The sequence below is a fragment of the Pteronotus mesoamericanus genome, unplaced genomic scaffold (assembly GCF_021234165.1).
Source record: "Pteronotus mesoamericanus isolate MK-2021 breed Mesoamerican mustached bat unplaced genomic scaffold, CSHL_Meso_final contig_20, whole genome shotgun sequence".
NCBI classification, from domain to species: Eukaryota; Metazoa; Chordata; class Mammalia; order Chiroptera; family Mormoopidae; genus Pteronotus; species Pteronotus mesoamericanus.
Window position 1 is genome coordinate 97,699,060 of NW_026555085.1, and position 21,979 is coordinate 97,721,038.

General features: G+C 42.8%; 2 protein-coding genes across 4 annotated transcripts in view; one reads left to right on the forward strand and one right to left on the reverse strand.

Annotated features, from left to right (window-relative positions):
• TFB1M (transcription factor B1, mitochondrial) overlaps positions 1-21,979 on the reverse strand; it is a 55,503-nt gene that overhangs the window by 21,040 nt on the left and 12,484 nt on the right. For all 3 annotated transcript variants that reach the window (XM_054570145.1, XM_054570147.1, XM_054570146.1), the window contains 3 exons: positions 20,787-20,895; positions 19,305-19,456; positions 11,139-11,258 (listed from right to left, as the gene is read on the reverse strand). In XM_054570145.1, coding sequence (XP_054426120.1) covers positions 11,139-11,258; positions 19,305-19,456; positions 20,787-20,895 — 381 coding nt within the window. The remainder of the gene's footprint in view (positions 1-11,138; positions 11,259-19,304; positions 19,457-20,786; positions 20,896-21,979) is intronic.
• On the forward strand, positions 3,072-3,731 carry CLDN20 (claudin 20). The gene has a single exon (XM_054570148.1). It carries the CDS (start codon positions 3,072-3,074, stop codon positions 3,729-3,731), a length of 660 nt encoding a protein of 219 aa, XP_054426123.1.

The window sequence follows — 21,979 nt, forward strand, 5'->3', positions numbered from 1 at the left end:
AGTTGTAAATCTTTTTTTAAACACTAGTTTTGATATAAATAAATTTTGACTGGAAAACGGACTCCACTCTTTAATGATACTCACTCCAGACTTTCGGCAACTAGTTCACAAATTTAACACTCATAGGTTCTGTTCTGTGTGCGCTGTGTTTTGGAGCCATGAGAGAGCTCTCTCCTTAGAACTAAGTTTGCTTACTGTCACGGTATTTCTCTGCCACCACCCCAGCCATTTAAACAAAGTGTGCCTTTATTGTCTACCCGGTAGAAATCTGAGAGAACAGGCCGCAAACTGTATCACGCTTGTGACTGGGGAGGAGAAAAAACAAAAGATTTCATAGCACTATAGCTAGGATGCCAGTGTGTTGCTACAAAAGAAACAGAATAGTGACCTTGTTTTTGGAGAACAAATTCCTTCTGCCTAAGTTCTGCAGACAGGAAAAGCATTTAAAGCCCTATATTTAACGTAAGCGAGCACTATGCTAACTGAATGCAATGTCACATTGTTTACGCTGATTTTGGCCGCCTGTAATTTATCACTGCCAGTGCTTGTTAATGAAGATGAACAAGCTGCCTGCAAGTCTGAATTACAGTGAAATTTATAAAATGTATTGGCTAATGAGAAAAAAAAGGGTTATAATTGGGAAGCTGAGCATAGACTGATCAACACATAAAGGTTACTCAAGCAAAGTGAAAATAAAGAAATGAGATGCTGTCAGGGAATGTTAACAGCAGTTTGGCTCTTAAAGGATCCCTGTGCTGAACAGGTCCAGGAAGGGAGTAATTTAGTGAGCTGGCTGGCGCTCTCGGCCCCGACCAGAAAACAGCTATTAAGAAACTATAAACATGTGCTTTATTTTCTTCTAAAAACTTTAACTTCTATTCTGTTCCAGTCTTAGTATGTAAAGAAGTAAAGTGTATGAGGCAGGTAAAGCCTAGGCACTCGGATCCTTAGATTAAGTCTGGTTCTTAAGTATTCAAAATCTCAGGGAAATCCTCTCCTAAAACTGGAAATTTCACATGTTAAGACTATGAACAAAAATAGAGCAATGGCATCCAGACAGCCCAGGATTTAACTTCTTAGAGAATCACTGTTAAAACTATAGGAAAGTTCATACTTTCAATACAGGCATGCATTTCACAAAAGCCAGGCAGAGCCTTCCTTGGTGCGTCTCCAAAGCTAAGGCATTTACCAAATTGATACCCTCTGGAGACTTTTTTCTTTCTTTCTTTCTTTCTTTCTTTCTTTCTCTTTCTTTCTTTCTTTCTTTCTTTCTTTTTTTCTTTTTTTTCTTTTTTTCTTTCTTTCCCTCCTTCTTCCCCCCCCCCCCCTCCTCCCCCCCCCCCCCCCCCCCCCCCCCCCCCCCCCCTCTTTCTTTCTTTCTTTCTTTCTTTCTTTCTTTCTTTTTTTTGTGGGAGAGGGAGTGAGTGAAGCTGACAGTTACTGGTACTTTGTGCCTTCAGACAGAACACGCTCCTGGCTTCTCACCGGAAGAAAGCTCACCGGAAGAAAGCGCCAGAAGTACCAGGGTCGCGGGAAAGGGTGCAGGCTGCTAACCTGAAAAAAAGGATGGCCTACCGCATTATAGCTACAGCTCACCTCTAAGGGTCTATGCCAATGAATTAGATCAGCCGAAGCAAGAGAAAAAAGAAACTGCCATGTGACATAACAAAGATCACATGACATTTGTCATGATATAAAATAAGGAAATAAAAATATGAATAACAATGCCAATGATAATTTACTGAGTACTTTCTATGGGGGTACATATTGTTTTAAGCCCTTAAAATGCATTGGCATATTTAACTTCATGATATAGGTACTATAATCCTCCCCATTTTCCAGAAGAGGATCCTGAGGCACATGGAGAAGTTCTGGAAAGCCAAGAAATGACCCACACTGCCCTTTGTCAAATATATATGAATCACGACAGAGCCACTTTAACCCATCATTCAAAACTAATTCAGAAACACAAAAAAGCCAGTGTTGTGTTTCAGAAACTGCCGTATTTCCCAGAGAAGGAAGTAGGCACTGCTGGGTTAAAACATAGCGAAGCGGCAGAGTGGTAACTTTTCCCTCTTAAAAAAAAAAAGAGAAAATAAAGTGTTCCGTTATTTTTGGTATCACTTCATGGACAAGTAACAATGTGGTTATGTCTGTAAGCATTTTTGAGATTCGATGTCCCTGCTTCGGAACTGTTCAGAATAACCGGTTTTGCAGCAGACCGCGGCATTTGGGTCAGGAGAGGATTCTGGTCCCAGCTAGAAAGGCTCTCACATTCTCATAGCGAAGGACAGTGGCTTAATTGTTCCATATTGAGTACCTTGTACCTGAAGTGAAAGGAGTGCCACCGTAGGTAAGGATATTGCAAATATTTATTAACTAGAAACCAGGGATGATCATGCAGGTGACTTCTCTCCACTACTTTCCTCTCCTCCTTAGCTCACCTGGGTCATGTGCTGGCACATGGTGGGTCCTTAATAAACACTTGTTTAAAATAACATTTTTTGAATACTTAAAACTTTTGCAATATATGTTAATATTTCATTTTTAAGTGGTGGGTTTAAATTATTCTTTTCTTCCTTATAACCTAGAGTATTTTAATTAAAAACAAAATGTTTTAAAAACCTGCAATGCTATAGAATTCTTTATCAGGTCTAATGGCAGGAATGTGGTTATGCCTACGCCTCCTCACAAGGCTACAGGCCTGCCTTGCAGACAACTTCGCAGCACCGCTGAAGTTTTAAAGGCAACCAAGTGCAGAGCCCTTTCCGTTCCGCCAGGCACCCGGCCCCAGCCACGCCAGCCCCCCAGGAGGACGGAGCCTCCGAAGGCCTGGCGTGAGCTCTGTCCCTGGGCAGCTGCGCCCGCAGCCCCTGCGGCCTAGGCACTGGCTCCCACTGCGCACAGAAGCGTTTTTGTTTCTTCTTTCTGCCCTCACGCCTGACTTTGTCTTCTTTCCCCAGCCTTTGTTACTTGGTTCTCCACTGCACAGAAGCAGCGGCGATTCTGACCCAGGGCCATCATAACTGACCAGCAGGCTTTTCTAGGCAGACAAAGAGAACGGTACCGGCATGGCCTGGGCGGGCGTCCAGCTCTTTGCTTTCGTCCTGGCCTTCTGCGGGGTCTCTGGCGTGCTGGCGGCCACCGTGCTGCCCAACTGGAAGGTGACCGTGGACGGGGGCTCCAACATCATCACGGCCATCGTCCAGATGCAAGGGCTGTGGATGGACTGCACGTGCTACAGCACCGGCATGTTCAGCTGCACCCTCAAGTACTCCATCCTGTCCCTCCCCACGCACGTGCAGGCTGCGCGGGCCGCCATGGTCCTGGCCTGCATCCTGTCTGCCCTGGGGACCTGCACTTCCACAGTGGGGATGCAGTGCACTCGCTTAGGACTGGAGAGAGGAACCAAGAGTCACGCTTCTTTTGCTGGTGGCGTCTGTCTCATGTCTGCAGGGATCTCCGGTTTGATACCGACGGTGTGGTACACGAAGGAGATTATCACCACCTTTCTGGACCTGACAGTTCCAGAAAGCAACAAACATGAACCTGGGGGAGCTGTCTACATCGGATTCATTTCGGCCGTGCTGCTGTTGACCTCCGGCACGATTTTCTGCACTTCGTGTATGAAAAGGGATCCAGAAGCGTGGCTTTCCACCCGTAAGCAGCAGCAGACCCCCACCACAAAGATTGAGGGCGATTCAGCATACAACCTGAGGGATTATGTGTAAATCACTGTGTGATGCACGTGGAAGTTCTAGATGCCTACTGGGACTTCTGTCTTTATTTTAGATTAAAAAATATATATACCAGAATTATGCTTAACTTTCTCTGCAAAAATCTGAAGTACTAAAAAAAAATAAATTAAAAAAATGGCAAGGTCATTTAAAATGCCAGCAAACTTTCATGGACAATTACACCTGTTTTAAGACTATTCTTCCATCCCTAGTTTCATGTTTTATCTAAAGGTTTACCATTGAAAGAGGCTCTGATTATATTATAAGGCAATTAATTGATGGCTTTTTCTTCTCTAAGATAACCTGTTGATGCATTTCCTGAATTGGTACTTAATTGGGTTTCATAAAATGCCACGTGTGAGAAGCGCCTTGCCCCGGCGCCACTCCAGGGACCCCCGCGTTAGCCACTCGGCTGGCGCCGCCACAGCGAGCTGCCTCTGCCTGCAGCCCCGCGGCATCGCAGCAGGCTGGGGGCAGAAGCGCTGTCCATCGCTTTCAGGGTCGCCCGAAGCAGCCACCCCAACTCCCTACCTGTGACTTCCCTGTCCCTTTTTTATTTTAGAAAATTTCTACACACATTTGGGAGAGCCGACAATATGACCTTCAAAGATGAGGCAGAACGAAAGGGAAGACACTGGTAAATGGTACCACAGCACAGCAAAAGCAAACTAAATGAAACTCCGATCTCTAGCGCTTTTAAAGCATTAAGCACAAGCCAGGCAGTGAGAGTGCGTCTGTGGGAATACGCTCAAGGAGGGCCCCCTTCTGCTGCCAGCAGGAGGCGCCACGTCAAGTCACTTGTCCACGGCAATGTAGATTGACCCCATCTCGTTTCATCTCTCATTGATGAGTGCTTGGAGTTACTTTTAAGTTGTCATTTTATGCTCTAGTTTGATCCACATTTACAAAAACATTGTTCTCTTATAAACAAGCTGCTTCAATGAATTAATAGATGTAAAAGTAGTTTTTAAAGTATAAAGAATACTTTTAAAAATCTAAGTTATCTTATGTATTTCAAATATTTTAAAAAGAAAATAAAAATTGGATTCTTTGAGGTGCAAAAGAAACATTGCACACTGTTGTTTCTAATAATTTATTTGTTAATTCAAATTTAATCATTACTCGCAATATAATGGAAAATAGGAAAAAAGCATTTCTTTGTACATTAATAATTCAGGAATGGGAAGACTATCTTTTTTGAGTAAATACTTTTCATTTGTTCAAAGGAGTAGAGATTGAAATATTTTAGTCAGCAGATCCTCACTCTCTTCCTCAACATTGTCATCAGCTGTTAGTGGAATAGCTAAAATGAAAAGGTGCTATTTCATGTATGGATTAGAAAAGGAATCATTTAAGCAGAAGTTTAAATGCTGTTTAAAATATGCATTCCTTTTGAATGGTCAAAATATTTTCTAAACAAACGTATTAAAAATAATCCTAATACAAAGACTATTTTAGTGCCAATTAATGTGACAGGATTGCTTTGACACCTTTACGGTCCTCTCATTTTGCTTAATGTGACTGGCTACTACATATGTAGTCTACATACCCTATAGTCCTACGTTAAAAGCTTATTTATATATTCTATAAAAGTCTATACATACTTCAAAATAATTTTCACTTCTAGAATGTTTTCTTCCTAAATACATATAGGAGTGTTTTGAACTCTCAGAAAAGCAGCCACTTCATACAAAATAATGGCCCGATTCTTTCCTGACTCGAACCGGCGATGAGGAAACGGTGTGTACCCCTCCGGGATCCGCCCCTCTGTGCCGCACCCCCAGCCTCCTCCACGCTCACCGCTCGCCTGCTCTGCTCCCACTCCCCCTTAGGGTCACCCGGGGTCTCCTGCGTGAACTCAACCCCGACGCCCTGAGGCAGCTCGCTGCCTCCGTTTCCGTGCTCTCAGAGAATGCTCTAGAAACACACACCACTCGTTTACAAGACTGCATCTCCACCCAGACTCGGAGCCAAGGTGTCTTTCTTACCTTTGTGTCCACAGTGACTATGACATGCCAGTCCTGACCAAAATCCTCTGCGTGCACCGACTGGTTTCAGTCTCCTAAGGACACTAGGAGGCAAGTGCTATTCTTAGGGGCTGACAGCAACTGAGGCAGAGGAAGGGTGGCGGCGACCTGACTTGTTGCCCAAGGTCACACAGCTGTAAGTGGGGAGCTGGGTTCAACCTGAGGGAACCAGGTGCCAACTGCGTGTAAGGGTACACAGGACACAGGTTACGCAGCACACATCACTGATTCCCAGTTCTTGTTTGCTCATGTGAAAAAGGGCATTTTCGGTATCTGCTCAGAGTTGTATTAAGTGAGAAAATACAACAAAACATGCATCGTGACATGGTGAGCGTGCAATGAGTGCAGCCCACGTTCTCAGTCTAACTCCGCGGTTTCCAGCAGGGGGCAGGGTGGGGGGGCATTTGGTAATGCCTGGCGACATTTTGGTTGTTCTATCTGGGGTAACGGTACTGGAATCTAGTGGGTAGAGGCCAGGAATACTGTTAAATATCCCACAATGCAGAGGAGGGCTCAGCAACCAAGAATTATCTGGACCAAAATGTCAACAGTGATGAGGTTAAGAGACCCTGGTCTAATCTACTTGAATGCATTTAAACATTCATTTTTGTTTGATTAAAAAGTTCCTAAAAGAACACTCCCCCCTAAAAAATACCAAAAATTTCCCAGAATATCATGTTTATTTTACCTATGGAGCAGGGGTATGCGTGTAAAACTAAAGAAATCATCTAGTAATTCTTGCAGAAACGATGAAGACTTCACTTAAGTTAGGAGAATGGGTACAGGAATAGACAGATTTAAGAGGTGCGATGTAGGAATGCCAGAAGTCGGTAACTGGTGGCTGGCTGTGAGGGTGAAGGTAAGGGGGAGGGCGGGGTCCTTAAGGTGGCCTTGGGGTTAGGCTCGGGTGACCCGGCCTGAGCAGATGAGTATATGGGGCGGCGGGGCTGGGGGGCCGGGGGGCCAGGGGGCAGGCCTGCGGTAGGCGGATACGAGTAAGCTCCGCGTGGGATGTGGAGTCAGTGTTTTCTCGCTCTTCATTTCCCAATGAAGACTGCTAAAGTGATTTCTTTTATCCCCGTATTTTTAGCTGCATACTTTAGCATGCATCACCTTTATGGACTTTGAGGACTTAGAGCAAGCGATGGCTGTGCGGTGCCCTGCTGCATATGTCTTCACTACCTCCAATAACATTTTTCTTCATTTCCCTGTATTTCATACATAAATAAAATTGTCATTTGCAAAACCGCAATTCTGTTTCTTAAGAATTGTAATTCTTATTGCTTATCTCATTCTTGAATAGTTATGAATGCATAACTAGTATTAAATTAGGTTATTAGAGTAAATATACTTATTTGTATTCAACACTTATTTTATCTGATCTTTAAAACGGATGACTGTTACTTTTCTACAATCATAAAATTGACTTTTAGTATACGTATTTACCTTTTTTTTAGACTTACCCATTTTCAAAAAAATTCAAGGCAAATTACAATAAGAATACTGGTACAATAAGTATAAAAGTCAATGATAAAAGTGAAGGACTAAAGTTACAGTGAAAAGGAAGACAGAGAGAATGCCATTAAATGGCCCCTGCTGAAGGCTGCTAAAGCAATTAAATATGAAACTCAGCTCAGAACTTCTTCCCAGCAACCCAGGCAGAAAAGGCCACACGAGGAATCGGAGCTTTGTCGGCTGGCAGGGGCCTCGTGGGGCCGCCTCCGGTGCCCCGACCCAGCTCCACTGCCCGGCCCGCGCCCGCCTCCCAGCGGCGGCGGATGTGGGCGCTGCCGATCCTGCATTAGGACCGTTTCACACGGAGGCTGAGGCCCCCACCGCTGCGCACAGGCACATCTGAAAGCCGCTAAAACGCTGTCCTCAAATGTCGGGCTTGGGTGCCCCAAGTCCTGCCCTTCTCTTTGTGTCATGGGTGCATCATCATTAATTTATCTAAAATTGTATTGACACAATTTATGCTTTCAACCTGTACCATGCTTGGGAGTAACTTGCTCAACATAATTAATAGGCAAAATCAGGTATAAATTATATTTACATCTGAAAAAACATAATCCACACTACTGTAATAAGATCTTACAAGTTGGTTCGTAAGTATTTGTTTATGTTCATAACAGTAACATCTATCTCCCACTGTCTCCTTGTGCCAGAGGCTCATTTTATGCACTTTACATTGATTATCTCAGTCCTTCAAGGGTGGCACTACTGCCCCAATTCCATGTATTGAAACTCTACCTATTAACCTGAGCAGGCCCTTATAACTAGGAGCGCTGGAATCCCAATGGGCCTAGCTAACTTTACGGAACTTCTAATTCTTTCGCTAGGGAATGATGCCTCTACCCTGTAAATCAAAAGAACCCGTTCCAATTGTCATGTTACATCTAAGTGACTCTCCTACTAGGTTGGAGTACAGGATATGTTCAGACATAACACCTATCCATGTTATGAGAAAGCTGTCAACCCGTGACCACAATGTATAAGAGAAAAAAAGATGACAGAAGTTTGAGGGAATAGCTAATAGCTCAGGATTTATTGAACTTGAACAATGGGCAAACTAGCTGAAAAAAAGTTACCGTGGAACCCCAGAAATACGTGGATTCTTGGGGATCTTCAGGTGCCATCTTGAGAAACTTAAAATTTTATTCTTTCATGGAAGCATTTTCTAGTTGTGATTTTTGAACTGAGAAAAGGACATTTGGCCTTGTAATATTTTTACTAACTGTGAAATGAAAATACAAAAATTTAAAAATTCCAACTTAAAATCCATATGCTACAAACTCTAGTAGTTTAAGGAACACTAGAGTAGACCAATTAATCCAATTTTAAGGAGAGGAGAGGTTGTGTTTTCTGTAGATAGAGAAGAATTTTGGGTTCAGACTTTGGGGACCACACCAGAGAAGTTAATGAGAGTGAAGGGTCTGGCAAGAATTTTGTCCAACTAGTCAGGAGAGAATTGTAGGCGCTCCACGGTAGTGGAAGTTCTGCCAGTAAAGGTGACTGAGTCAGTTTAATCTGAAGACTGATGAACAGAAGGGATAATAGATTCTCACAGAAAAAAAACCCTAAGGTGGATAGAAATAAACTCTTCTTGTTATATCACAAAATAAATTCTCTATATCTCATTCTGAAAGAGTTTTGGCTTAGAGTAAGTACTGAATTTTAGTAAATTTCCTCTGAACATCTACAGAGAATTAACCTCTCTCTCAGCTCCCTCAGGAACCTGCCTAAACCTCTATTTTAGCCCCTAGGGTATTTCACCTTGTGTAGTAGTTACTTGACTTAGGGCTTAGCCAGAGGGGCAGCCTTGTGCCATTATTTTAACATCTCTGTAAAAACTCTCCTCCTTTCTTACGAAAAAAATGTTCTAAAAAGTTGCTCGACATAATTAACTATCAGTCAAATACTTTCTGACTTTCCCCAGAGCACTCATAACCTGCTCTAATATGGTAAAACTATTTCAGAGCAACAGAGAATTCTTTTAGAACTAAAATTTAATCCTTTGATTTACTGTTTTCCTTTCTCATAATAGGTTCTCTCTCCTCCTCGATAACTGCTTTCCTAGACTGCAAATAAATTCCTCCATGTAATATTTTCAATATGATGAAAAGCATGTAAAGAAAATTATTATATGTTTCATTTGCCAAAAAGCAAACATTCCTCAATAAAAAGAGAATCAAAAACACAGCTAGCTCTTTTCCCCAAAATAATATATATTTTCATAAGGCCTTACTCCCAGAGGAAAAACTTAATTAACTAACAATGGCACCTTATCCCTAAATCAAAGATAAAGTTGATAACGACTTCTAAACACCATCGAATACACTCAACAAGGTAACTAAAACAAAGAGTTAGAAACTTTCCATTAAAAATATTCTAACATCCACTCTAAGAAACAATCAGGTAGCCTAAAGATTCTGGGTGATGGTAAAAACCAAAACTATAAAAAGCCTAAAGATCTTGGTCTCTGATAGAATTGGGTCTGACACTATTCAAAATGTTACAAACACATCTGGATGCATGACAAGCAAGCAAGCAAGCTACATGATCGCTTGGTTTTCTTCAATACAAGGAGCACCCGTTCTAGGGTAGAAAATTCCTGAAAGGGCACATGTATTAAATGTGGTGACGACCTACAAGGTACCCTCAGTTACCAAATTCTGTCTAGGATCTAGTAGGATCTATTGTTTTGCAAGAAGCCATTTAAAATGTTGGAAATCTTAAGGCGCTGCGAGGAGGGGGCACCGTGGAGAGTGAGTTCCCTGAGCTGCTGTGGAGACAGCTGACCATGACGTCTGATATATAAATGGAAGGTGGTCTGGATTCCAGCAGACACAGGAAACCCAGCTGACCGTGGTAGGCAGCACAGCAGAGGAAGCAGAAGGTGGTAGTAAAGAACACTGAGACTGTTCAGACACACTTCGAGCGGCACATGCAGGTCTAACAGTATCAGGGCCCCCTTCTATCCCAAAGTCTCTATCTAACCCTAAATACCACACACACAGTTTCACTGTGCCATCTACTTGAGTGCCAGGTGGCGTAAGGGGAACCCTGTACGAAGCCGGGAGAGCTCTGCCCGCGCCTCCAGGAAGCGGGCTCCACGGGGTCTGGCTGGGCTCCCACCCCTGCAGCTGCCTCCTCTCCCCCCGGCCAAGGCTTTGGTGCAGATGCTCGATGTACATTCAAAAAAGAAACAGATGAGTTTTTACGGCACATGTCCTGTGGCACAGATGCCAGTTTATTGATTTTAATTTTTGGCAGAGAAACTTTATTTCTGTAATTAGCAGTTATGTTTCTGTAATTAGCATACAACATCTAATTTAATATTCAGCTATTTTCCCAGAGAGCATAAGTAACATTACCAAAAAAAGGTAACATTACTAAAAAAAGTGGAAAAATATTCACAAAAAAACCCAAAAAATAATGTTTGATGTAACTTTACCGAGAAGTCTCTAACAGAAATCACACACAAAAAATACTTTTTTCTTTTTTTTTGAGGAATGGCTGACCACATAACTTATCTTCTATAACAGGATAATTTAGGTGTAAAAAGGTACAAAAATAATAATAATGATAATAATAGTAATAGTATCACTACCACCAGGGCAACTTGGATAAAACTGAACATTTGGTCATTCTTAATAAGGGGGAGAAAAATTAGAATAAAAACTGTAATTTTAAATTCATACTGTAATTTTTGTGCTTCTTATTCAGGAGAGGTAAAGAAAAACTTATGGTGCAGTTGGTATATTAGCTCAAGATTAGATCCTAGAGCTAATTTCCTATGACACACCCTCAGGCGAGCAAAGAATACAATTAAAATCCAGTTCTGGTAGAGTGAAACAATTGAAGAGAAACTCACCTCCGGTTTGGGAACGAAAGCCCGGCCTGGAATCGTGAGGATGTGCTGAACGTGGCAGAGGTACTGGGCCATCACCGAGAGGCGGCTGCGCTGCCTGCTTCCCGTGCTGGCGGTGAGTCTCTATGGAAGTGAGGAGGTATTTTAGCAAATAACCTACCCAGTCTGATCATAATCAAAAGACAAACAACGAATAGAAAATATAAGAGTAACTCAAATGAACCATAAGCTATGCTCAGCCACACTGCAAATTAGGGACATGCACATTAAAACCATAATGAGATCCAACTTCATTGTCATACAATGAGCATTTAAATGACACAAGAAAGGACCTGGTAGAACCTTGTCTTGGTGACTATGCGGAGCTACAGGAACTCGCACACACTGCTTGTGAGAGGGGAAGCTGGTACAAGCACTTTGAACCATAATTTGACAACATACACAATACAGCTGAAGTTGAGTAAACCCTCACGATCCTTTAGGTTTACCTTTGGGACTTTAGTCTAGAGAACAGTCCATATAGTTACACAGGAGATGTGTGTTAGAATGAATGAATGCTCACTGCAACATTATATGCAATATAAAAAAAACTGTAAAAACATAAATGTCCATCGCAGGTGACTGAATAAGTAAATTGTGGTAATTTTGACAATGGAATACTAAATAGCAGTTAAGATGAATAACAAGAGTTACCAAATAGATTTTAAAGTAGAGTAAAAAATAATTCATTGGCAGAATATATGTAGGGTATGGCTTCATTTATACAAAACTTCAAAAGTTTACTTCTTATTTTGTGCGTGTGTGTGTGTGTGTGCACGCGTGTGCATATTTCTGCAGCGCTGGTAAAAGCCATGCACACCAACGATGAATATAAATTTTAACACAGTACAACTCATGGAAGGGAAATAAAGGAACTAGAAGGTGGCCCCAAACATATCGACATTATTTTCTTTCTTAAAAAAGATAGGAAAAATGGCAATAGGTTAAGATTGGACAAAGCTGACGGAGGATAAAAAAAATTAGGCAAATTTACCTTTCTAAAATGTATCCCGCTTCTCTGTGTTCTGGGAGACTGCTAGCCATTCTAACCTCTCCTGCGCTGCAGGGCGGACGTTACCGGAGGGCCCTGGGGCTGGGGACGCGGGCGGGGTGCCTCGCCGCTGAAGAGCCGCACTTCCCGACTGTGCTTACTGCGGGGTGTTTTTGCTTTCCTGCTTCACTGTTGTGTGCTGACCTCTAATAGTCCCTGTTACTGTGCTGCTTCTAACCTGCTGTGGGCATGAAAACCACATAATTTGACAATTCTGCCTTAAGTAAAATTTTAAAAAATAGGTTTTAATCTGAGAGGCTGAGAAAACTTCCCACGGGCCAAGCTGGCTGTAGATCACACGTAGCATCTGTTTCGCTGTTCAGAAACCAGCTCTCATGTCATCCCTTTTTATTTTGAATTATCTGGCTCTTGTCCGTATTTGGACAGTTGAAATTACTGGGAAGCTGAGTTTAAGACAACTGATGAGGTGCTGCAGTGTATCTGACAGAACAAACTCTTCCCTACTAAAATGTGAAACCAAGAAATATATATAGCCCCAAGCAACTATCAAAAATATAGAGACGAATAATGGAAGTACGGATTTAAGTTTAAGAATAAGCTTATAAATCAAGTGGTCAAAAATATTTCTACTTCATATTAAAAAAAAGAGCTCAATTTTGCCGGTGGTAAAAAATTAATTGAAAATGCACTATGCAAACTGGCTCAATTCAAAGCAGCTCTGTATAATGTTAAAATCTAGCATGAACGTAATCACAAAATCAGAAAATAAACCAAGAGAAGCGCCCAGATTTAAAAAATTATTATTTCATCTTGGATTTTCTTCCACTTTGCTACTTTATATCTGAAATGTATGCTTCCACAGATGAATTCAAGAGATTTAAAAACTACTTTAACCGGAAAGCAAGCCAGTGAGGCATGGAGGGAAGCTAATCTGCTCTGAAGACACGATGAAGCCTGTTTCACTTGGGGCGCTGTGTGTCCCCTCCTGTGAAGGAGGGGCTGCCCTGACCATTAACCTGACCCACCCGGTCTGTGTAGCAGAGGCAGCCGTGGTGTGGAAATGGAAACGCGTGAGCCATGTGGCTCAATTTAGAGGGAAGCAGCACCCATATCTGCCCTAACTCATTAAGGGAAAATTCAAGGCACAGACAGACCAGAAAGCTTTGTGAAGGACTTCATTAAAAGCTAGCTTAAGAGGTAAATGGTCAATCAACCCCTTGGAGACGATGTGGTGTTTCTGTGATGCATATATTATAGGTAAAGCTGTGAAAATTCAAACTCCGTTAGAAGACAGACGACTGCAGCAGCAAAAGGCCAGGACACCAAAACAGCTAATTTTTCAGTAAAAGGAAATGTCTAACCTTTGAGCTTTTAAAAGCATTCTGAGTCTAATGGGAAAAAGGGGGTCAAAGACTTTGCAAGCACAGAGTTGCTGAAATACTTTTTTCCCCTCTTACTCATCTAAAATAATTTTAAGTACAAGTAGAAAAAAAAACTGGCTTATACTTGAGAAGTCAAAAAGCCACACATTGGAGGCAGAATTCCATACTGAGGAAGAGGTGACTCCCTCCCTGCCAGGGATGTGACCATGAAGCAGCCAGGGTCCCCACCGGAGAGGAAGAGGCTGACGCTAGACCCGGGAAGAAAAGACCACAGGTCTAGCCACACAGAGAAGGTGAACATCGTGACTTCAGCAGAAAACATGACTTGTGTTCAAGTTTGGCTTTCCCAGTAACTAGCTCTGTGACCTTTTGGAAAACATTAAATTACTTTGAGCCTCAGTTTCATCATCTATCAAACGAGGTTAGGTGAGATTTTTAAGGTCTCATTTATTGCTCCACAGTCTGATTCTAGTTGACGAGCTGTGACTTTAGACTGTGTGTCTCTTAATGGGCATGAGCTGAATCCACGCTCGCCCTGCAGCCCTGGAAAGAAAGCGCCCCGCTCATTTATGTGTTTTGTAATAGAGTCAAGCAAGGAGAATGTTTAAAAGCTAAAATGTGGCTAAAATACAAAATTATAAATATGACAGTGTCAAGAGCAAAGGCAGAGTGTATATGAAAACAATGTCATATATTTTCCCGCTGAAACCTTCACTTGCAAAATGTGAAAATCAGTCAGAGGACCAGTGTTACCCATACTTCTAAAGCATTCCTTAAATTACGGACTCAATGAAAACACTTTTCTATATTTGTGCTAAAATTTAACTAAAATCAGCTTTTTTTTGGTTTAAGAAAAATAATTGCATATGGTGTTGGAGCAACACTATTATTAATAACCACAACTGACAGTGAGCCACTGAAAATATTATTTCACCTCTGAAGCCTCTGTTCCTTTCTTCTTTCTCCCAAAAGAATGAGAGTACATAGTATTTTGCAACTCTATTGTGTTATTCAAGAACAGAAACGCCATAAAAATCATGTCAGCTGAGAAAACATATCTAAAGACAAACCCAAAGGCTGAGAAAACCAACAAAGAAAACTACTAGTACGGCCTCAGTTCAGACCAACAGAAGAGAGTGAACAGACTTGTGAGCAGGAAAGGATGAAGACCTGAGGAAAGCGAGGACGTCATCATGAAGGTTCTTACACGTCTGTGAGCGTTTTATGGCCCAACACCCTAACACAGTGTCTCAGTCTCAGCAGTGTTGGCATTTGGGGCTGGGTGGTGATAAGTAATTCTCTGTAGCGGGGGGCTGTCCTGCACCCTGAAAGATGTTTACCAGCACCCCTCACCTCTACTCACCAGATGCCAGAGGCACCCCCTGCCTGTGACCACCAATCAGGGCCCTGGGGCGGGGGGCGCGGGGGGGCGGCGTCAAAATCACTCCATTGAGAATCACTGCCCTCAAGGGGAACAAGGTAAAGACAGAGGGGTGTATCTAAGAAATAAAATTCGTAGGGTACCCTCATACGTTATATAAGAGGAACTAAAGAAGTGAACTATTGCAGATTATACAGTCTGCTTGCAAAGGAATTCTGATGTTAAAACAGTTTTTCCAGAAGCAACATGAAGTTGAATAAAACACATGAAACATTAGTTACTCCCGAGAGAGAAAGAGGGCGAGCTGGTGACTGCCCAGCTTGCAGCCGGAGGGGCTCGCAGGCTGCGGCACCAGGAGGAGCCCACGGAGCCCAGAGGTCCCCTCGACTGGAGCCAAGGGGCTGGAGTTCGGGGAGGCCTGTGGCCAGCACTCCCGGGATGACTGCTGGGGGCCTGGGAAGGCACACAGGCTGGGGAGTGCGGGGTGGGGGGAGAAAGGGAGCGAGAGCACCTGAGACATGCTCTTCAAGTCTCTGGCTGAGCACAGATCTGGGAGTGCACAGGGCTCACTCCTCAAGGCTTGGGAGGTGGGGAGACAGGATCAAGCAGCATCAGCAAGCGGTAGAAAACGGACTCAAAAAGGACTGCATGTGCGACAGCCAAGGTGGAGAGCCCTAGAACACGCAGGGAACCGGGTGCGCTCCTCGGAAAGGGTGTGACTTAGTAGTGGGGCTTAATTAGCTGCAGATTAACAGCTGCTCTGGATCAGCCATGACCAAGTTTAAGAGGAAGCCTCAAACCAATCTGCAAGCAACTACCTATGGGCCAGAACAAAACCCACCACTCAACCCAATACAACAAAATCCAGCCCCCAGCAACGTTAAAAAACCCAAAACCTCACAGCATCTTATGTCTTGTCAAAAATTGCCAGGATTATAAAGAAGCAGAAAAATGAGACCCATAGCAAAGAGGGGATAAAAGCCAGCTGGTAAACAGTAGAGAAATGACAGAAGTGATGAAATTAAGTAAACAAAGGTCAGCTCTGTATATTATACATATGCACAAAGATGCCAATGGAGGAATGAACATAAAGAGAGAACGGGAAGATATAATAATACCCAAATGGAACTTCTAAAAATAAAAATACAATATCTGAAAGAAAAAATAAATTGAGCAGAATTAATAACAGCTTAGACACTGCAGAAATGTGTGGTGAATTGGAAAACACAGTAATTGGAATTCATTTTGACAGATGGTGAATTAGTAAATTTTTTTCCTAAGAGTTAATGAAATATGTATGCATTTGCTAAATAATTTTTTTCTCTGATTTATAATCTGGTCATTACCCTATATTAATTCATCTGATTCTGGGACTTCCAGTATGTCCTTGGTCAGCCTCATGCTGTGTCCCAGCGCTTTGACTATTAGAGCTCTACAAGACATTTTAGCACGTCATGGCAAGTCTCTCATACTCTTCTTTTTCGAAATTTCTTACCCATTCTTACAGGTCCATGTCTCAAGGTGATCCCTGGAACTTAACTACATCACAAGATATCATATAAACAATGATACCTTCAAATACTTTTTGCTTCTCTTTCCGATAATGACATGTTTTCTTTGCTTCAATCCCTACTGTATTTAGCATTGTTTCTTGATCACTAATCCAATCATAAATTCTCCCCAACATTCATTACATGCAAACATGATAGGTACTTTACCAAATTTCTGATCTGCTCTGAGTGAACTGAATGCCCTTCCTTAAGAGTCCCTCACCCATCTTTATTAGACGTTCTGTTTCCTAGATTTCACACCTTCTTTTTCTTCGTGTCTCTAATCTGACCAGCGCTTATATAGGGATTTGTCATTACGTCACAGGTGTTGAAAAAGGTCAGTAGATCAGTGAAGGGCAGACTGGTCAATAAATGGTGGTAGGTCAATTAGGATCATATGATAACAGTACTAAAACTGGCTTCTACTTCAACCATCCACAAAAATCAACCCCAAGTGGATTATAAACATAAATTTGAAAGGTAAAACAATAAAGCTCCTAGAAGATAACATAGAAAAATATCTTCATGATCCTAGGCTATAAAAGGCTTGCTTCAACAAGACACAAAAAGCACTAACCATAAATTTAAAATTATGAACATCAGCTCTTCAAAAGAGACCATAAAAAGACAATAATAACATGCCACAGTGGAATATCTGCAACACACTTAACTAATAAGGGATAGTAAAAAGAATATGTAAGAATTCCTCCAAATCACTGAGAAAAAAGACAAGCAACCCAACAGAAAACTGAGTAAAAGGCATGCACTTCACAAAGAAGTCCTTACCCAAAAGGCCAATAAACAAATAAAATGGTGCTCAATTTCATTAGAAATCAGCAAAAGACAAAATAAAACCACAATGACACACCATTCTCCCTAGATGAACAAAAAAAGTGCAAATCTGGCAAAAGCACATACTGGTAAGGATACAAAGCAAAATGAACTGTTGGAGGGACTATAAAAACAGGCGTAATGACTCTCAAGAACAATTTAGCATTATCTAGCATGGGTGAAGGTTTGCAAACCTTTCAGTCCCGCATTTCTGTGTGCCTATGTGCTCGAGCTGACATAAATAGAAAAATGCTCATGACCATTTTGTTTGCAGTTAACAAAACACTGAAACTAATTCAGGGTCCCAAAACAGGAGAGTGAACAGATAAATTATGACATAGTCAAGGAGCGGGTAGTATATAGCTACATAAATAACCTATACCTATGAGCAATGCAAGTGAATCAGGAGAAAAAGGATATACACTGCATGAAGCCATTTGTATAGAGTTCAAAAGTGGACAAAAACTGAAGTATGTTAATTATATATAAGAATCTATGTGATACACTGCAGAGATAAGAAATCCCAAACCCATAGTATTAACTACCTTTGCCGTACTTGAGGGACGGGAGATATAATCTGAATTAGGCATCTGGGAGAGTGTCAAAGATGCTGGCAATTTAATTAAGTTGACTTGGGTGGCGGAGATTCAGGTGTTCTTTTTGTTAAACCATATATACAAGGTCTGTCCAGAAAAAGTCCAGCCATTGTTACTATAACAAGATCGGTTTGAGCAATATCAATGTAACCTGGCAGCCAAGGAGAGCGGACTGGAATGCACAGGCACATGCGTGATCAAGGACTTCACTGTATTGGTCAGTGGGGGTGGTCGGCGCCATTGAGTGAGCATGTGTACTGTGTGGCCATCGCATTCAAAATGACTGAGCAGGTAGAGCAACAAGCCTGCCTCAAATTTTGTGTTAAGCTTGAACATTCCTCCACAGAAACTACTTGGATGACTCAGAAGCCCGCAGCAATGGGCACCTGGTGATGGGCAGCTTCGTCATGACAATGCACCCACTCACGCATCACATCTCATGCAGAGTTTTTTGGCGAAATATCAAATCACCCAGGTGACTAAGCTCCCCTGTAGCTCATATTTGGCACGCTGTGATTTCTGGCTTTTCTCAAAACTAAAATTACCTTTGAAAGGGAAGAGATTTCAGACCATCCATGAGATTCAGAAAAATATGACAGGACAGCTGATGGCAATTGGGAGAGCTATGTGAGGTCCCCAGGTGCCTACTTACAGGGGACTGAGGCATCAGTGTCCTATGTACAATGTTTCTTGTATCTTGTATTTTCTTCAATAATGTGTCCAGTTTTCATATTACACAGCTGGATACCTTCTGGACAGACCTCATATATACATTATATACTCTTTTGCACTTATATGTCGTAACAAAAAATTTTAAACACTTCCAGGCTGCAGCTGCCCTCACCTCCCCTGTGGGTTTACTCTCTAGAGAGTGAACGTGGAACACACCTGCTGCGGGCTCGAAGGCACCGCCGAGGCGGGGGAGTGAGTGAAAGCCTGTACTTGACAGTGAGACACCAGGCCCCTCCCCTTTCTCAGCTCCAAATTGGTCGTAACGTTCTTCAACTGCTATTCCACTGAGTTCAATGTATCACTGACAACACATCATACACCAGTCCCGGTGTATGATGCATCACAGTGTGACACAGGTTCCATCTTTCTCTAATTGTGATACGGCCATTGGTCCTGTGTTTACTACTCTGCCTCCTTAGTGGGCAGCATATCACTCATGCTCGGCACGGAGAGCTGACAGCAGTCACATCTGTCCCTGTCATCGTGCTTCACCTTTGGTTGTGCTGCTGCTGGGGGTGTGCGTGCGCGTGTGTGTGTGTAATGGAGGAGTAACCTTAGAAAACACAGTCTGTGATGAAAATGCAGTACTAGCTCGTTTTGGAATTTGATCATGCGATAAAATAGCCAGAAAAAAATTAAAACTCACCTCTGCCACTTCCTTTTGAAAAGTCAGTGTCATCTGGGTCCTGCCATAAGCAAAAGGTCCGTCTCTCTGAGAAACATTTTCGAGCCACTTGATTATCAGTGGAGTTGATACATTAAAAGGTAGATTTCCAATAATATGTACATTTGGAGGATCTGTTGGCAGGAGAAAAAAGAACTTGAAATGGTTTCATCAATATATTTTGAATACAATTTTACTTAAGAGTAAAGTCAAACTAATTATTAATAACATCCAATAAAAATATATGAAAAAACTATGGCTGAGTATTTTCCACTTTATTTATCCTTCAAAAGCAATGTTTTTTCACAACTGGCTTTGAATTAAGGAAAAAAATTCTACCTAATTAGTGTTCGGTCAGTAAAAGTCCTCCAATTTTTAGCTTAGGGAAAATATAGAAAAGAATTGCTTTGAGGAATAAAGATGATTTGCTTTGGACATGAAGAGGCCCGAGCGCTTGAGCGACAGCCGGTGAAGCCGTCAGAGGGCCGGGGCCGCGACGGGGCCAGCGCCTGGACAGGAAGTTGCAGGTGTCTGCCCTGTGCAGGTGAGAAGTGAGACCGCAGGAGAGGGGTAGTCCACGCAAACCTGCAGCAGAAAAGAAGATGCCCCTGAAGAAAAAGTCTCCGAAACACCATGTGAGCGGTGGGTGAAAACAATAGCCACCAGCAAAGGAGAGAGACAGCGAGCGCTCAACAGTGTAAATGGAAAGCAGGAGGGCCTGGTATCAGGGGAGACAGGAGCGGAGAAATCTTCCAGGAGAGAGCAGGTGACAGTCAACCAGGGAGAACTGCGTGAGATGCGGCTTGAAGCAATTAGGAGCTCACCGTGGTCGGGCGGGGGCGGGGGCGGGGGCGGCCACCTGCTCGCAGGGGCAGGGGAGGAGGGCAGGCTGGAAGGCGGAGGGGCGGCACCTGAAGGTCAGTCTCAAGGATGCTCTGGCTGGGACGCACCAAAATCGCTCCTCCATTTGTCCTGAGGGGTCCATAGGCAAAAATGAGCAATTTTCTCTGTATCTCACAGATCTGGGGCCCAGGGGTTCTCCATGAACACTGCCTATGGATGGAGGGTGCCCTGGCTGGTGGCTGAGTGTGAGGGACAATGGAAATGAAGGAAAAGAGGTGGATGTGGCTTGGTTTACGGAAACACTTGGTTTTTGTTTACCATTTGGAAAAAGTAACACCTCCTAGTTCATCCCATTCTTATGTGGAATCTTAAAAATGACAAGTTTATTTGATACAACCCAAAGCATTTGAAAAAGACAAATAAAATTAAGAAAAAGTAATTAGATTTTAAATTTTGGAAAAGAGTAGAAGGGCAGAATAGAATTACAATGCATATCACATATTAATTCTGTTTAGATAATTTTTAATATAAACATATAACATTTGTAACAAATACATAATATAAATATTTCTTATATAAATAATTATAAACAAATAAGAAAACCAATCCAAAGTCACTTACCATCCTCCCACTGTCTTTTAAGACTTTCTGGAAAAGCCCTTTCTACCTTAAACGTCAACACGTCTCCATGGACAATTCTCAGTTTTCCAGGGGCTGCATCAGAAAGCATCTAATTTACAGAAAGGTCAATAAAATGAGCTCATGCACTTCAGCAAATACTGAAACTAATTTTTTTTATTTCAAATCTGTGCATTATTAAATTAATCTGAAAAGCCAGAGACTAAGAGTGACCGTTAATGAACTAACAGTAAATGGCATCCACTGTAATAGACTACTATGGTGTTTTACGTTTAACTTCTTTTTTTTTTTTTTCAATAAAGGAAAAAGTGATTTAATGGGCTGGGGAGATCTATAATAAAAATCTGCTTACATAAAAAATATAAATGCAAATGAATATGAAAAATATAAACACATTACAGTCTACTTACATAAAAACTGAAAAGCACTTGAGAAGGAAGCTTATGAAATGAAAAACAGAGAATGAAGAGGCCGAAGCAGCGGGGGCAGACCCACCAGGACGGCGGCCACGTAGGCGCAGGTTCGAACCAGCGATGCCAGGGACGCAACACACACTAATCACGTCCCGGGGGAGGGGACAGCCCCGCAGCAGAGCCGGTAGACGTTCGGAGGCGGGAGGCTCGCCTGCTCCGCCGCAGGCACCTCCAGACGCTGTGTCCCTCCCCAGGCGGCCGGGGACCGCGCCCCTGCTCCGCGGCCGGAGGTGGCCCCGACCCTGCGGAGCGCTCCAGCACCAACAAAACGTCCCGTCTCCCAAGCGTCCACAGCAAGGCCAGTGCTTAGGAGGACTGGCACCAGCGGGGGGCAGCAGCCTGCGGGGGGCAGTCCACGCCCCACCTCGAGGGCCGGGTGCCGCCCCGCGAGCCTGGGCCCCGCACTGTGAGGGCTTCTGCGTTTCGAGTAGGCCCGGTGTCTGGATTTTTTCTCAAGTTCCCTACATTTCAGTATCGGCAACAAATCCATTTACAAAAACATACCATGGGCCAAACAAAAACAGGTCTGTAGTCCCAGTGGAACCCCTGGGTAATCGGTCTGCAACCTCTAGTTCGTTTATTTTTTCTTGTTGTTCTATCCCGGTTGTCCCACTTTCCCCCATTGCTCTCCCTTGCCCCGCAGGTCACAGTATAGAAAAAGCTTATCATTTCACAAGTGATTTATTAACGTACTTTTGCCTC

What these genes read in the sequence shown, in the direction of transcription:
- CLDN20 (XM_054570148.1), top strand. Translation starts at nt 3,072, where the DNA reads ATGGCCTGGGCGGGCGTCCAGCTCTTTGCTTTCGTCCTGGCCTTCTGC.